Below are 17,910 nucleotides of genomic sequence, written 5' to 3' on the forward strand. Positions count from 1 at the left end.
ACTGGTTAAAACAAACAATATCACGCTATTGGAACACTCTTTTCATTTCACATGTGGAGAGATCCTGTGTAAAGCACAGTTGAATATTGGATGATCGTTTTTAACCCATTGTGAGGTTTAAAAGGCATCTGAGCCAAACACGAAAATAGGAGGCATTGCAAGTTGGTGAGTGCGATTTCAAAAGGGAGAGGATTTTACTTGCACGTTGGTGTGGTGGAAGATTTAAGAAGATTAAGCATTGAAATACTTCAAAAGTTTTTTTGGCTTTATGGACTATTGATTTATCACGTCACTGGGTGATATTTTATACATTAATCGTTATCAGTTTTTGCTGTAAACTGCATTGTTTAAGCGCCACTATTTTTCCTTTTTATACATCTTTTGTTTAAAAAGGTTTAATTCCACATATACTCTTTTTTATATGTCTGTGCATACCCTCATGCACATTAAGCATGGAGAAGAAAAGAAGTGAAATTCCACCTTGGAACCTCCAGAAACCACACTGTAGACCCAGTCACCTGTGACTTCCAGAGGCCAGAGAGCTACGAAGACCAAAAGACATCTCCCCACCCTTATGAGGTGGGACGCCCCTTTACTGTAAAAAGGATTTGCCTCTGGAACCCGGAGGACTTGGGGGTCAAATACTTCTTATGGAACTGGGATGTAGGCTTCTGCTTGGAGTTCAAGGCTCTTCTTGAATTATAAGGGCAGCACCAGTATCTTACCTGTCACCGTCTTCTTTATGGGTCATCCTCTCTAGATAAAGGAATCCAAGTCTTGTTTGTACAGACATGGTGCTCAACTGGGAAAGCTGCCATAAGGAAAATCTTCCAGGAACTGTCATATGGCATAATCCCCTGTATCTGCTTCTCCAGTACAAAGCATACAGTGGGGATCGAAAGTTTGGGCACCCCAGGTAAAAATGTGTATTAATGTGCATAATGAAGCCAAGGAAAGATGTAAAAATCTCCAAAAAGGCATCAAATTACAGATTAGACATTCTTATAATATGTCAAAAAAAAGTTAGATTTTAATTCCATCATTTACACTTTCAAAATGACAGAAAACAAAAAAATGGCATCTGCAAAAGTTTGGGCACCCTGCAGAGTCAAAGGGCCAGATCCACAGACGAAGTACGCCGGCGTACCTACTGATACGCCGGCGTACTTTCAAATTTCCCACGTCGTATCTTTAGTTTGAATCCTCAAACCAAGATACGACGGCATCTGGGTAAAATCCGACAGGCGTACGCCTTCGGATCTTAGATGCAATACTTTGGCGTCCGCTGGGTGGAGTTTGCGTCGTTTTCCGCGTCGGGTATGCAAATTAGCGATTTACGACGATCCACGCGGCCTTTTCTAACGTCGTCTGTAGTCGGCTTTTTCCAGCGTATAGTTAAAGCTGGTATTTTGCGGCGTATAGATAGACTTGCCATGTTAAGTATGGCCGTCATTCCCGCTGCGAAATTTGAATTTTTTCTTTTTGTGTAAGTCGTCTGTGAATAGGGATGGACGTAACTCACGTCAAAGTTAAAAAAATGACATCCTAGCGACGTCATTTAGTGCAATGCACGGCGGGAAATTTCGGGACGCCGCATGTGCAGTTCATTCAGCGTGGGGACGCGCTTCGTTTAAATTAAACCCGCCCCCAACCCGCCCAATTTGAAATCCACCGCCAGAAATACACTACGCCGTAACTTACGGCGCAAACTCGCTGAGGATTTGAATATACGCCAGGTAAGGTACGGCGGCGTAGTGTATCTCTGATACGCTGCGCCGATCCAAATGTATGTGGATCTGGCCCAATATCTTTTACTGCCCCCTCTGGCAAGTATCACAGCTTGTAAACGCTTTTTGTAGCCAGCCAAGAGTCTTTCAATTCTTGTTTCAGGTATCTTTGCCCATTCTTCCTTACAAAAGTCTTCCAGTTCTTTGAGATTTCTGGGCTGTCTGTCACGCACTGCTCTTTTAAAGGTATATCCATAGATTTTCAATTATGTTGAGGTCAGGAGATTGTGAAGGCCATGGCAAAACCTTCAGTTTACGCCTCTTGATGTAATGCCCTGTGGATTTTGAGGTGTGTTTAGGATCATTATCCATTTGTAGAAGCCATCCTCTCTTTAACTTCAGCTTTTTCACAGATGGCATCAAGTTACCATCCAAAATTTGCTGAAATTTTATTGAATCCATTTTTCCTTCTACTCGTGAAATGTTCCCTGTGCCACTGGCTGCAATACAACCCCCAAAGCATTATTGATCGACCCCCATGCTTAACAGTTGGACAGAGGTTCTGTTCATTAAATTCTGTGCCCTTTCTTCTTCAAACGTACCTTTGCTCATTCCGGCCAAAAAGTTCTATTTTAACCTCATCGGTTCACAGAACTTGTTTCCAAAATACATCAGGCTTGTCTATATGTTCATTTGCAAAGTTCAAACGCTGATTTTTGTGGTGAGGACGTAGAAGAGGTTTTCTTCTGATGACTCTTCCACGAAGACCATATTTGTACAAGTATTTCTTTATGGAAGTGAAATAGTGTACCACAACTCCAGTGTCTGCCAGATCTTTCTGGAGGGATCGTGCAGTCAAACATGGGTTTTGAATTGCTTTTCTCACAATCCTGCGAACTGTTCTGTCTGATATTTTTCTTGGTCTTCCAGATCTTGCTTTAACTTCCACTGTTCCTGATGACGGCCATTTCTTAATTACATTCCGAACAGAGGATGACATCTGAAAACGTTTTGCTATCTTCTTATAGCCTTCTCCAGCTTTGTGAGCTTCAACTATTTTCAGTTTTAGTTTTCTAGACAACTGCTTAGAAGAACCCATGGTGCTGATTGTTGGGACAAGGTCAGATGAGTCTGGGCATTTAAAACCTTTGAGATTTACATCTGGTCTTCCCAGACGATGATTGAGAACAATCCATGACACTGGCAGGTCTCAGCTTTGCAAAGGGGGCAGTGCATGCTATAAATTCTGCAGGGTGCCCAAACTTTTGCAGACGCCATTTTTTTGTTTTCTGTAATTTTGAAAGTGTAAATGATGGAAATAAAATCTAACTTTTTTTGACATATTATAAGAATGTCTAATCTGTAATTTGATGCCTTTTGGAGATTTTTCCATATTTCCTTGGCTTTTTTAATGCACATTAATACAAATTTTTACCTGGGGTGCCCAAACTTTCGATTACCAATGTACACTTTGGCCAAAATTTGAGAGGTTTCCAAACTCCCACCACAGCCACAACAGGCTGTAGAGCCACTTCTACCAAGGAGAAGAATGCTTTAAAGGGGGCCTCTAAACTCTTATCTATGGCATCTTTAAAGACTAGAATCTCATCCACTGGGACCACTGTGGTCTAATTCAAGTACAAATGGCCAGGTCAACAGCTGGAGAATGCCAATTCTTGTAGCAGTCCTCCTTCATGGGGAACAGGAGGAACTCCTGAAACACAGTGGAAATACCAGATAATGGCAGGGATTTAGATCTAATCTGACCCTTACTAGAACCATTACAGAAAACTATGCAGGAGGTCCTAGAGGGATTTGGAAGCCCACCCCTTCCTCCCACCTCTTTGCCTGCATACTGCCATGGTTTTTTGAAAGTTACTAGGCCCTTAAATCAAATGAGAGCAGCCACCCAGCTGTGGGGAGTAATTGTCAAGATATAATCGCTAACAGCCACATTAACAAATGTGAATGGAGCCTTAGTTTTCTTTTTTTCCAGCTTTTTTTGTCTTTTTGTACTCGATTATGCACACTTCCGGTCTCTTGAGTCTACACTAATCATTTTATAAATGGAGGGAGCCATGGTTACCACACAGGCCAACTTCAATCACATCTGCCTGTGTTTACCTTTATTTTTAGGTTTACATCATCTTCAAGGTTGCAGTTGTTCTACTCCTCATTTTGAGCACAGGAAGGCCCTGTAATGCCAAGATCTGACTTTCATTACCTGGTTACGTTTCCCAGTTTCCGTTCCACTACTCTTATTGCCGGCCAGTTTCCTTAAGTTATCAGACTGGATCCTACTGTGCTTACAGATCTGTAACTTGCCTGATCATTAAGGAACTTAAACTGTTTGACAATGTTTTTTTTTTTGCTGTTATTTTGCACTCGTGATGCTAACCCAAGCTGTCTTCATATATTCCCATCCTCATTCATATGTACTTTACTGCCACCAATGGACTACAACAGTGCTTCCATTCAGCTCTGCATATACAGTATATTCAACCTATGAGATTACTACCAATAATCAGCAATCTGCACACTCTTTATACAGTGAGCGCTGGCACCTTGGCTTTCCAGTGTTGCTCTGCCAAGCCCTACTGATGATAACCATGTAAAAAACAAGATTAAAAAAAAACATAAAATTAATAATGAAGTACCTTGTAGCGTGCACTAATCTTGTCAACAGCGTTCTTTTTTCTTCATTAGTCAACCTCATGATGCCAGGAGTCTCAAATTTTTGTCTAATCCACTGGCACTGTTCCACATCATTGATGAACATGAATTCTAGCCCAATATGTTGACAGTATGAATTCTGCAAGGCACAAGAGCATGTATAGCATACAAATACAATCAACATTATTTTATCCTACAATCAATTGCACCGATACTTTGCTTTTGCTTTATAATATTCTTGCAAATAATAAAAATGAAAATGCTAAGGGCATAATTATTGTTGCCCCCAATTACACCCTTTGACTGCTCCAATTGTTTTAGGTTTGATGGGTTCTTTCCCCAAACTGTATGTTTCAGCCTCTTTTTTCCAAAGATGTTTTATTGGATTCAGTTCAGGACTCATAGCAGGCCACTTTAAAACAATCCAGTGTTTCATTTTCAAAACATTCTTGGATGTATGGTTTGAATCATAATTAGATGCTTAGTTTTACGGTTTGAATCATGGCCATGGCCTGCAACCGAGACAGAACTTTTTAATATTTGGAATGTTTTGCTCCACAATGCCTTAATAATCTTCCGATTTCATAGTGCCCAGTCCTGTTAGTAGCAAAGTAACCCCTTAAAATGTTTGAATGTTTCACATTTGACGTTTTTCTGTTAACATGGGTCTCTCAGGATTCAACTAAAAGCTTAATAATTAACTAGAACTATAATAAATAAAAATTAAAATGTCAAGGGCATAATTATTGTTACCCCTAATTAGGCCCTTTGAGGCAATAACTGCAATAGAGCACTTTCTTACTGAGCAAACTTCTCCAATTGTTTTATGTTTAATGGGTTCTTTCCCCAAACTGTAGGTTTCAGCTCCTTTTCCCAAAGATTTTTTATTGGATTTAGTTCAGGACTCATAGCAGGCCACATTAAAACAATCCAGTGTTTAATTTTTAACCATTCTTAGATGTATAGTTTGAATTATAGTTTGATTCTTAGATATATGGTTTAAATCATAGTGTCATCGCCTGCAACTGAACCTTTTAACATTTCGTATGTTATGCCTTAATAATCTTCCAATTTCATAGTGCCTTGTCTTATTGGTAGCAAAGTAACCCCTTAACCCTTTGGAAATGTTTGAATGTTTCACATTAGACGTTCTCCTGTTAACATGGGTCTCTCAGGATTTAACTAAAAGCTCTAACCTTGTTTCATTTGTTCAAAAGACAGCCTCCAAGAGGGGCTGTGGCTTGTTAACATGCATTTTTTTTTTGTCCGTTATTCAGAGGTCTTCTATCACAGAGGCAACTTTAATTAAAACTGGGTTCACACTGAAGCACAGAGCAGCTCACAGCAGCAGTCCGGTGCGTCCCTGATTTTAGTGCGAACTTTTGGCCTAATTCAGACCTGAAACGGACCAGAAGACGCACACGACCCCTGTGCAATTCACACCACAGCCGCCCCGGAGATGTGTAAACCAGCTCCATAGAGAGACGGTCCCAATCTCCGGACATGCAAATGGGATGGCACAACTGCAAACCTACCAAGACAGGGCCATCCACATACAGGACACTCTTAGAGGAAAACCTGTTAGAGTCTGCGAAAGACTTGAGACTGGGGTGGAGGTTCACCTTTCAGCAGGACAATGACCCAAAACATACAGACATAGCTACAATGAAATGATTTAGGTTAAAGCTAGGGTTGTCCCGATACCGATACTAGTATCGGTATCGATACCAAGCATTTGCCCGAGTACTTGTACTCGGGCAAATGCTCCCGATGCTTCACCCGATACATGTACTGTCAGCGGTGATCAGTGCATGGGGAAGTTACAAGTTCCTATTCTCTCTCCCCCCCCCCCCCCGCGCACGGCTTTCAGCTGCTTAAAAATCAGCGGTGATCGGTGCTTGTAATTCCCTCACACACGATCACCGCTGACTGTCCCGTGTCCCCCCTCCAGCCCCTCCTCTGTTTTGCTGCAGTCACCCTCCCTATGTGTCCCCCGCCGCGTTTCTCTCTCCCTCCGTGACCCCCGTGTTTCTCTCTCCGTCCGTGTATTCCTCCCTGTATCCCGTCGTGTATTCCTCTGTGTATCCGCCGTGTTTCTCTCTCCTTCCGTGCTCCTCCTCCACCCCCTGGAACTGTCAGGATGGAGAGCGGGGTAGGAGCCGGTAAATCCAGCTCCTTACTGCTCCGAATGGACATAGTCAGTGATCACTGACTGTCTATTCACATAACTGAAACATTGTAAACTGTGATTACAATGTTTCAGTTTATGAATGAAGAGAAGACGCTGTTACCTCTGCATTCATTTTCAGCGCAGCTGAGGCTGCTGAGAAAGGGACTGGGGAATCTGTGTCCCTAGTCCCTTTCTCTGTCTCAAAGGGGAGATGTCAGAGGTCTGTTAAGTCCCCTGATATCTCACCAAAGCCCCCCAACGGGGCTGAAAAAAAAATATTATTGTAGAAAATAATAAAAAAAAAAAAAAAACAACACACTGACAGGGTACACCCCCCCCCCCCCTTTAAAAAAAAGAAAGCATTATAAATTATAAGAAAATTGTAAAAAAAAAAAAAAATTGTAAAAAATTAAAAACAAAATGTTAAAGATAAAAAAAAAACTACTGGCACATGTGCCGCTGTCACATGCGATTAAAAAAAAGTATCGTATTCGGTATCGGCGAGTGCTTGAAAAAAAGTATCGGTACTTGTGCTCGGTCTTAAAAAAGTGGTATCGGGACAACCCTAGTTAAAGCATATTCATGTGTTAAAATGGCCCAAAGTCCAGACCTAAATCCAATTGAGAATCTGTGGCAACACTTGAAAATACTGTTCACAGATGCTCCCTATCAAATCTGACAGAGCTTGAGCTATTTTGCAAAGAAGAATGTGCAAAAATGTCACTCTCTAGATCTGCAAAGCTGGTAGACATCCCCAAAAAGACTTGCAGCTGTCATTGCAGCGAAAGGTGGCTCTACAAAGTATTGGGGCTGAATACAAATGCATGCCACAAATTTCAGATATTTGTAAAAAAAAAAAATGAAAACTATTTATCATTTTCCTTCACTTCACAATTATGTGCAACTTTGTGTTGGTCTATCACATAAAATCCCCCAAAATTACATTTACGTTTTTGGTTGTAAAATGGTTTAATTCTGATGTGATAACATATATCATATAAACAATATGTTCTTGGAAGTTTTCTTTGATATTTCAGAGTGGCATCTGACTATCCCTGAGGAAGACATTAAAGGGGTGGTTCACCCTAAAAACTACTTTTTTTTATTACACTGGCCCCCCACATTATAATACGATTAAGGCTATTATTATTTTTTTTGATGCTGTACATACCTTTGTACAGCATATTCACCGTGGCTTCCGGCTTGCGAGTCCCGCGGGAGTGGGCGTTCCTAACATGTCTGTGATTGACGTTTTGACCAAAAACGAGCTCCCCCCGTCGCGTAAGCCACGTCACGATTGGCGAAAGGAGCCGAACGGCGATGCGCATGCGCAGTATAGCGCCGACTCGCCGTTAGGCTCCTTTCGCCAACCGTGACGTGGCTTACGCGACGGGGGGGATCTCATTTTTGGTCAAAACGTCACAGACATGTTAGGAACGCCCACTCCCGCGGGCCTTGCAAGCCCGAAGCCACGGGTGAATATGCTGTACAAAGGTATGTACAGCATCAAAAAAATAATAATAGCCTTAATCGTATTGTAATGTAAGTTTTGTAAAGTAGTTTTTAGGGTGAACCACCCCTTTAATTGATTGAATGAATCTACAAACTTATTGGATGTATGATACCATAAAGCAAGAAATCTGCTGAACAACAAACTTTATAATATATGCAGTATTGGAGAAGTACAATTATTATCTGTATATACCGTACTTGTAAAATATCCTTCAGGTCAAAATGTGACCCTGTGTGTTTTTAAGAACATGTATTTTTTAATAATTTTGTAATAAAGAGTAGTTTTATATGAATATTGACTCGTGTAACTATGTGTGTAAAGGGTTGGTGGCAACCTTTTCTAGAACATATATAAACAATAGACATACACAGCGTAGCTTAGCCCTGTCCCCCACATCCTCAATTAATGGCTCCCTCTGCTATCAGCAAAGCCTTTGAGACCGGGGAGAGAAGACCTGCAGCCGGGTACAGTGCTGCATTGATAAAGGACTCAGGTATGTGGGGGGACAGTACAAGGGTTTTTACCTTAATACAACAACTTTAACTTATGAGTGGCAATAATTATGTTATTTTTATTTATTTTATTATTTATAAGAATATGTAACAGGGATTTTTGGGGAAAAACTGAGGGGTTCCAATACTTTTTCCACTGACTGTATAACTAAAGTCACTCCAACAACAGCTGATATTTTAGATTTGGTATTGATGACAAAAATATATGACTTATTAAACATATGGTGTAAGTGGATATGACAGGCGCCATATCCCTAAAAATGTACGCAATAGTCTCTTTTCAGAACTCAGGTAATAAGATCTTTGCACCCAAGTTCTCAGTTCTGCTACCTGGCTTTGACATTACAAGACCTACGCCTATTAAATTATGCCTTTATTTATGCTATTTAAAGAGAATAAATGAGAAAAGTGAGAGAGACTCATAGAAACCCACACCCCAGTGGCCTGCAGTATTACTTTTGTGCAAACATGTCACATGATCCCTCCATACACGAGAATACCACTTCTTTTAAGGCAGCTCCTAAGGAAAAACAAAATGGCATGGGAGATCAGCAAAGGCGAGTATAAGTGGGCAGAGTAAAGGCTAATTTCAGATGGCAGATTAGTGTCATCCTCCATACAGAGCTGCCGGCACATGCATATGCATCCACCTCAAAGATGAGTGCAGGCAGCCTATAGAAGTGGATGAACAAGCAGCACCGGTGGCATGGACACAATCGCATATCAAAGTCTGGGCAGGAGCGGATGTACAGATTTGAAAGCAGAGCCCCCGTTTTCGAATTCGTGCACCCACTCCTGCCCCCATGTCAAACATTGAAACGCAAATTAAGGCATTCCATGGGCATTCACCTACATGGGCATGAAAGGAGGACAGCACTAATCTTCCATCTGAGCGAGCCCTTACATTAAGCCTAACTTATTTTACAAATTGCCATATGGAGTCACATAATGCAGTTCTAGCAAACGGTTTTCATATACATGTGACAAATGTTTTAGAGATGTATGATACTTTTTATCAAAAGTAGGACATTCTGTTTTAAAGAAAAAAACATTTACCTCCAATCTTCTAATGATCTCTCGCAGCGACAGAGACGTTTCATTACCTCCAATATAGGTAGTTGTCGGCAGTCTAAAAACGTTATCTAAATCTCCCTCATGCAATCCATAGAAACCTAAGTTTGCAAACATATAAAAAGTTCTACAGACCAATAACATGATAACTAAATTGTTATATAAACAGCAAATAAAACGTTTTAAAGAGGCCATGCAAGTCTACTACATTGATTTAAGGGATTAGGAATATTGCAAATCAGGTGATCATACCTAGTTTCTACATGCATGCTACATATAACAGAATATGAAAAACATTTAGGATGCTATAGCAGTGACAGAGAACATAATTAAATAATTTCACACAGTGGACTATTGACACTGATAAGTATACAAGCAAAAAATCAATGAACTGTTTAAATTTTAAAGTACAATTTACAAGAGCTGAGACAATATTATAGTATCTGCCTCTCTATAACCTTCCACTGTGACTTAGAAGAGTGATAGCTTTTTGAAGCTAATACAGGATCATTCATGCTTGGAATATTAATATTGTCCTGAACGCATAGTTACATCCAAGCAGGCAATCAGAGGACACAGGAAATTTCTTGACTACAGGTCTTTGGGTTTATAAATCACGAGGGTAGAAGGAGAAGAAAAAAAAAAAGGAAAAATGTAAGGTCAATGCCTAATGGAAAGTGACTGAATTTGACAGCTTAAATACACTATGAATTACTATGCTCTTAAAACACAGCACAAAGCGATCAATACCTGGACAACACAGCTCAAAGATTTAGTATTTAAAATAATGAAGATAATAAGCAAATATGACACCGCAAAGAAAAAAAAATCTGTAAAATCCAATGGACTTTAGAGACAATAAAAAAAGAGAAACTTTTTTCTGGATAAAATTAAAAGTTTGAATCTGGACATCACCACTGTGTATTTCCATCAATAAGTAATAGATATGATGTCACAATATGAGGTGCAGATCCAGAGGAACAAGAGAGAGAAGTGACCAATTAAACAAAAAGATAAAAAAAAGGCTTAACCAAAATAAAATATTGGAAACCAAGTTAATTCAGAAAATACAAATAACTTATATTTATTTACTTTAAATCAAGGGAAGACATGTCATGCTTTAGAGCTACACAAAGTCTAACCAAGCTAAACAGTGAGGAGAAAAACCATGCATCAACACTTCTGAAAATCAAAAGGATGAAGTGGGCAAAATGAAAAACAACAAGGATTCTCTGAATGCTGTAAGCAGCTGGAGCTCATTAATCCAGAGGTTTATTATGCGCAATACCATTCAGGCGCTGCAGATCATCCACCTCTTCATGACAGATGCAATACCTTATACTCAAAAACACAGCCATCAATCACTCACATGGGCTCTGGAGAAGGAGACAGTTCATAGCCCTGAGAAATAATAGACGGCAGGCTACGAATGCACATAGTATACAGAGACATTCCAAACAGCTAGGAATCCTCAAATTACTACAGAGATAAAAATCAAACCTAACCAGTGAGTAGCCATTTGGCTAGGGTAGGGTCAGGTATGTCCACTAGCGTAGTCAAGCAACACCAGATTTGCCAAGTACTCCCTAAAAATCCACTAGATCTCCATGATGGAAAAATATACTCTCGTAACAGAACTTTTTGAAAAAAATCCAAACATATGCCCTACGTGGGCATACTCGGTGGGGGCTGGGCTTATAATCAGCGCAGACCCCCCCCCCATCAGGAGACCAGCTGATCGGCTCCTCTACTCGCATCTGTCAGAAGCGAGTAGAGGAAAAGCCGATACACGGCTCTGCCCGTTTACATTGTGATCAGCAGTGATTGGACACAGCTGATCACGTGGTAAAAAGAGTCTCCGGTCAGACACTCTTTACCTAGATTGGAGTTGCGGTATCTCTGACTGACACACCACAACAGCGATCGCCTCGCTGCACGCCCGGGCGGGCGTGCGACGGCTTGTTATCCTGATTACATCATATGACGATCTGTCAGGATAACGGAACCTTTTTGCCGACATCATATTGCTATATGGGGGGCGGAAAGTGGTTAAACTTGCTCTGACCCCCATTCTAAGGCCAGCCGTAGATGGAGAAAACATTTTTGTTGAAAAAATATTTGTTTGATTCCCCGATCAACACAGACAGTGTTCATCCGGCGGGAACCATCCCCACTGGGAGAGCACTGTGATTATTGCTAGAATCTATGACAGCCGCTAGCAATAAATGCATGTAAAATTCAGCAGGCTGGTTTTACCCAAGATCAATCAAAATTGGGTACATTCAGCCTACCCATACATGGTTCAAATGTCGGCCGTTTCCTGCTGAGTCAACCGAGATTCAAACCATCTATGGCTGGCTTAAGTGCTATAGTAATTATCCTGTAGAGGAAAGATGTGTACACTTACCTATTCCCTGGGCGCTCCAGTCTGGTCATGTGATTAACTTCCAGCGACGGCTTCAAGAGTGTGGAGAGCTTGCTGACAATGCCTGCAATGCCTGGCGGTGACATCACCCATAGGTTTACTATAGGGCATCTGTTGTCAGCGCTCCCTCCTCTACCCTTAGGCTGGGAACCGATCATGTGATCAGACTGGAGTGCCCATGGAATAGGTAAGTATACACAACTTTCCTCTACAGAATAACTATTATAGGTCTTATAATGGGGGTAGGAGCATGTTTAAGATTAGACTGGACTAACAATTTAAGCATAAGACTTACAACATAAAGATGGCAGGCTACAATTAAGAACCCCCCCCCCCCAAAAAAAAACTGACCATCAAGGATCAGCACACCAAGAACCCAGCTATTACTGTTTACACCAGCCATTATAAAATCTATAAAAATAAATTAAAAAATCAGGCACTTGCTACAAGAATGGGCAAGCCTGACTACTACCAAGCTAAAAATTCCAAAACCAAAAAAGCTTAGTTATCACCAATGGTACCAGGAAAATCGATGAAGATACGTCCAACAAATGTATATAAAGCCTGAGAAGTTAAAGGCATGGACCTAAAAGTACAACTAAGCCAAGTTGGCCAGAATCAGAAAAACCAACTATTATCCACTATACCAGGGATATGCAATTAGCGGACCTCCAGCTGTTGCAAAACTGCAAGTTCCATCATGCCTCTGCCTCTGGGTGTCATGCTTGTGGCTGTCAGTCTTGCTATGCCTCATGGGACTTGTAGTTCTGCAACAGCTGGAGGTCCGCTAATTGCATATCCCTGCACTATACTGTATTAAAAAAAAAATGCCCCTTCACTCACCACCAGCCAGAAGATATTTAGTGGTCTACAGCCCTTACTTGAGATACTTTATGCCGAGCAGTGCTACGACAGACACATTTTGAAAAGGGGAAAAAGTGTAGCAAAGACAATAGCAAAAGCCATTGAAAAAATATTTTAAAAACTAAAACGGATAAGAAAAAAAACAATCTTTCCTTTTCTATTGAACAACAAAATGTACAAAGAAACTGGAACAATATAGGTCAATATCCCTTATTGAAAGTATTTAAAATGCTGTTAAGGGTCAAAGGAAACTCTAAAAGGAGAGAACATACATACATAAACCAACAAGAAGCCACCACAATATTTAAAGACTAAGCCAGTCAGATGGATAAAGAGCATGCTACTATGAGCTATACAGATGTAGCGATTGTCACTGTGTAAAATATTTAATCTCTTCTGTTATAATGTTTTATAAGGCCATTGACTACTCTTACATGAAATGACATTTTACAGATAAATGTAGTCTGGGTACCATATTGGGAAAAGCTACATCTGTACTCATTGTGCAATCAGGAATGATGTGATGATCAGCACATGCACAGCAAGACGTTGATCATTTTATTTAGTTTACGTAGTGTAAGGAGAAGTTAATGTAAAGAACAAACTACCACAAAACAAGCTACTTTATAGCACAGAAAAAGCTAGCACCCGACCTCTATCTTCTGGCAAGTCAGAGTCTTGCGTTCTCACCGAGTTTATCAATTGTGGTAATAAGATCCGAAGGAACAAAAGAGTCCAAATCAGCATCCAGGATACCAAGAGGGTCCAGCTGAGCCACATGATGTCCACGAATCTATCCGATTTGAAGGGGTAAGCCAAAGAAAACAAAAATCACAAGACATCATCATCATCATCTTTAAGGCTAAAATAATGCTCACCAATATCTGTGTGCCCCACTGCATCTTCATCCATGGAACCATTAAAAAAGACTTGATTAATTTCTAATGGGTCTAAACTTGCAGCATGATGCCCTCTGATCTGCAAGGACAAAACCACTGGCTTATTTTTTTCTAAATATATGTAAATATGTAAATATTAAGTCTAAACTTGTTGAAATATCAGCAATGTAAATGCAGTATGCTCAGTATGTGCATTAAGAACTTTGAATCTCGATGTCCATCTCAAAGTCCTTGTTTATGCGGTTTGTGTTAAAAAATTAAAACACCCTGTTCCTGTCTACCATTAATGCTCCTGCATTGTCACAATGTCACACTTATCTTCTGGTGACTGAAAGTGTCTACACACATTATGCAGACATTGTCCACTGTTGGACCCCTTTCACACTGGAGCGTTTTTCAGGTGCTTTTGGGCTAAAAATAGCGCCTGTAAAGCGCCTGAAAAACGGCTCCCCAGCAGTGGCAAGATGTTAAAAAAAACTCCTGCCAGCAGCATCCTTGGAGCGGTGGTGTTTACCGCTCTTGCTCACCCTTTTCAACCGGTAGCAGGGGTTAAAAGCGTCCCACTAGCGTCCGAAAACCTCCGCAAAAATAGCGGTAAATCTGCCCCAGTGTGAAAGGGGCCTTATAATCAGGAACTCTACCATAAAAAAATGACATGCATCCATTGCTGGAGTAAATTGCAAGTAGACACAAAGGGCCAGATCCACAGACAGAGTACGCCGGCGTATCTACTGATACGCCGGCGTACTTTCAAATTACCCGCGTCGTATATCTTTGGTTTGAATCCTCAAACCAAGATACGACGGCATCTGGGTTAGATCCGACAGGTATACATCCTCGTACGCCTTTCGGATCTAAGATGCAATACTTCAGCGTCCGTAACTTACGGCGCAAATTCTTCCAGGATTCTAACCAGCCAAAAGTAAGTTACAGCGGCGTAGCGTATCTCTGATGTGGATCTATGTGGATCTGCCCCAAAGTGGCTGCAACAAGGCTGCAGAAGGTTGGCAGCTCTGAGATGCAGCAAAGAAGTTTACAAACTTTATTTTTTTACAAACAAGTATTTAACAGAAATTACAATCTATAATGTTACAAAGTGATTTAGAAAACTAAGCAATCAGTTAGAATTTGTATCTACAGGTGCATCTCATAAAATTAGAATATCATCAAAAAGTACATTTAGTACATTTCAGCAATCCTATTAAAAAAGTGAAACTCATATATTTTATATAGATGCGTTACACACAGAGTGACATATTTCAAGAATTTTTCTTTTAATTTTGACGATTATGGCTTTCAGCTAGTGAAAACCCCAAATTCAGGATCTCAATTTTAATACTATATAAGACCAATAACAAAAAAAAAAAAGAAGATTTTTAATACAGAAATGTTGGCTTACTGAAAAATATGTCCATGTACAGTATAGTATGCACTTAATACTTGGTCCGAGCTCCTTTTGCATTAATTACTGCATCAATGCAGTGTGGCATGGAGGCGATCAGCCTGTGGCACTGCTAAGGTGTTCTGCAAGCCCAGGTTGCTTTGATAGCTGCCTTCAGCTTGTCTGCATTGTTGGGTCTGAAGTCTTTCATCTTCCTTTTGACAACACCCCACAGGTTCTCTATGGGGTTTAGGTCAGGCGAGTTTGCTGGCCAATCAAGCACAGTGATACAATTATCATTAGACCAGGTATTTGTACTTTTGGCAGTGTGGGGAGGTGCCAAGTATTGCTGGAAAATGAAATGCAACCTGGGCTTCCATAACACCTCAGCAGTGCCACAGACTGATCGCCTCCATGTCATGCCACATGTTCTAATTTTCTGGGATACTTTGGGTTTTCACTAGCTGTAAGCCATAATCATCAAAATTAAAAGAAAGACATGCTTGAAATATATCACTCTGTATGTAACGCATCTATATAAAATATATGAGTTTCGCTTTTTGAATTAAATTACTAAAATAAATTAACTTTTTGATGATATTCTAAGTTTATGAGGTGTACCTGTACTTCAAGTTATTATCAGAGCAGCGATTCATCAGTTACCAGTTGACTTAAGCCAGCCATATATGGATCGAATCTCAGCTGGTTCAGCAAGGACCGGCCAAGATTCGATCCATCTATGGGCAGGTTGGTTATACTGATGATCCACAAATCGACTTAAATACAACCAACCTGTTGGATTTTTTTGTCATGTGAGCAGCTGCTAGCAGTGACTATTCTGTATAGCGCTGCAGATGGGATTCCCCCATCAACACTGACTAGGTTGATGAGGGAATCAAAAATGTTCTTTCACATGGTGGAAGGAAATAAAATTGCATAATGTATGGGCTGCTTTAGTTTGAGGTTTCAACAGCACCAATAGAGCTGCAAGGCATTTGTCTTCTTCTGTGCTGTCTCTTTAGCTAAAATTATTTCATTCGAAAAAAATTAGGAAACAGTTAAATTAAACTAAGCAGTAGTAGCTCTGCAGTGAGGATTAGTGTTGCAATGCTCATGCCGACATTTATTGGACAGCCAATAAAATGCTAATGCTGTAGAACAAAAATTCAAAGGATTAATGATACAGTACAATTAGTGAAAACATCCCTTCTGTTTTACAAGACGCACATTTAAATCAGTCTATTAGTCACAAGGTAATGATTTATACCAGCTGTTCAGGATGGTGTACTCTTTTCAATAAAGGCCAAACACGTAACACAATACAACCATCAAATAAGTAAAATCTTGAATTACCGGCTTTCTGTCTTTGAGTCATTATGGTGACTGGGAATGGGCATGTTTAAGGAAATCTACTGGAGAGTTTGTCATGAGATAAGTAAGCCATAGAGGATATGATTTTCTTTCCTACAACCACGAACTATAGAAAAGGTTGCAGGAGAAAGTTGTTAGATTTCCCCATCAGCACCGCCAGTGTTGAGTGTCGATGGGGAAATCCATCCCACTGTGTTCTGCCAGCAGGAGAGTTTGGGGAGCCTTACCTAAAGGCAGAACACAATAATTACTGCTAGCGGCTATAGTTCACTGAATCTACTTCCGTTCCACCAGCCTGCCAATAGATGGATCAAATCTCTGCCAGTCCTTGCTGAACCAGACAAAATTCGATCCATCCATGGCCGGTTTATTTATATGCTATTTTGTTAATCTAGAGACAAAGAAGGGACTAGGTTGAGCCAAGATAAGTCAGAAAAGGTGATGGAGGAGAAAGATTATCTGTCACTTTGTCTATTTGGGGTAAAGCAAAAAATAAAAAAAAGCCTCCCCATCACCAGCCTTCCCTTGCCTTGTTTGACTGCCGAATGTCAGAAATACCCTGAAAAGATGGTGACGAGTGCTTAAGAAATAGGGACCATATTCCCCCGAAATGTTTGCTGGTGTTGGGTGTGAGCTTTTGGATGCATTCTATATGGTATTATACCTACCTGACAATGTGTATGGTTGTAGCTGAATATGCCATTTTTGATTTTCACTCCCACCTGTATATTCATATGAATCTATGCATATATTTCTGAGGCTCTCTGTTTATTTGAATTATATCACAGTACTGGCAATACAAATTTTTGCAAGCTAAGCAAAATGGTATGGGAATAGCAACTTCCAAAAGTTCTTTAGCACTTGAAATTAGCATTTCTTGCTAAATAAACAAGAACAATAGAATGATCTTGCAGCCTTGCTCTGACAGGCTAAATGCAAGAAAATAATCACAATATTTAAAGTGTCATTAAACCCAACTCATTAAAACGGTTAGTACATGCAGTATAACATTCTGTTCATATTTAGTCCCTATGTGATTCGTTTTCTGTATTCTGCAAAAACCAAAATGGGTTTCTACTGCTGTTCACTGTTCCTCCCTCTTTGTCTCCCGCTACAGCCTGAGATTGTGTAGAACAGCCATTGGCACATCTACTGAGCATGCTCAAGTTCCATGGCAATACAACACATTTATTTGATATTAATTATGTATTTTTCCCACTGTACTGTACTGTACTGTATTTAAAAAAAAAAAAATTTGAACATGCGACCTGCAGCAGAGGAAAGAGCTGGACCACTGTATTTTA

General features: G+C 40.3%; 1 protein-coding gene across 3 annotated transcripts in view; it reads right to left on the reverse strand.

Moving 5' to 3' along the window:
• OGDHL (oxoglutarate dehydrogenase L) overlaps positions 1-17,910 on the reverse strand; it is a 235,821-nt gene that overhangs the window by 140,436 nt on the left and 77,475 nt on the right. For 2 of the 3 annotated variants that reach the window (XM_040320732.1, XM_040320734.1), the window contains exons 4-6: positions 13,646-13,748; positions 9,652-9,767; positions 4,385-4,539 (exon numbers count right to left, since the gene is read on the reverse strand). In XM_040320732.1, coding sequence (XP_040176666.1) covers positions 4,385-4,539; positions 9,652-9,767; positions 13,646-13,748 — 374 coding nt within the window. Of the gene's footprint in view, positions 1-4,384; positions 4,540-9,651; positions 9,768-13,645; positions 13,749-13,833; positions 13,934-17,910 lie in introns of all 3 variants that reach the window. The other variant, XM_040320735.1, reaches the window with a different exon arrangement.

This window comes from Rana temporaria, chromosome 8 (genome assembly GCF_905171775.1).
Source record: "Rana temporaria chromosome 8, aRanTem1.1, whole genome shotgun sequence".
Taxonomy (NCBI): Eukaryota; Metazoa; Chordata; class Amphibia; order Anura; family Ranidae; genus Rana; species Rana temporaria.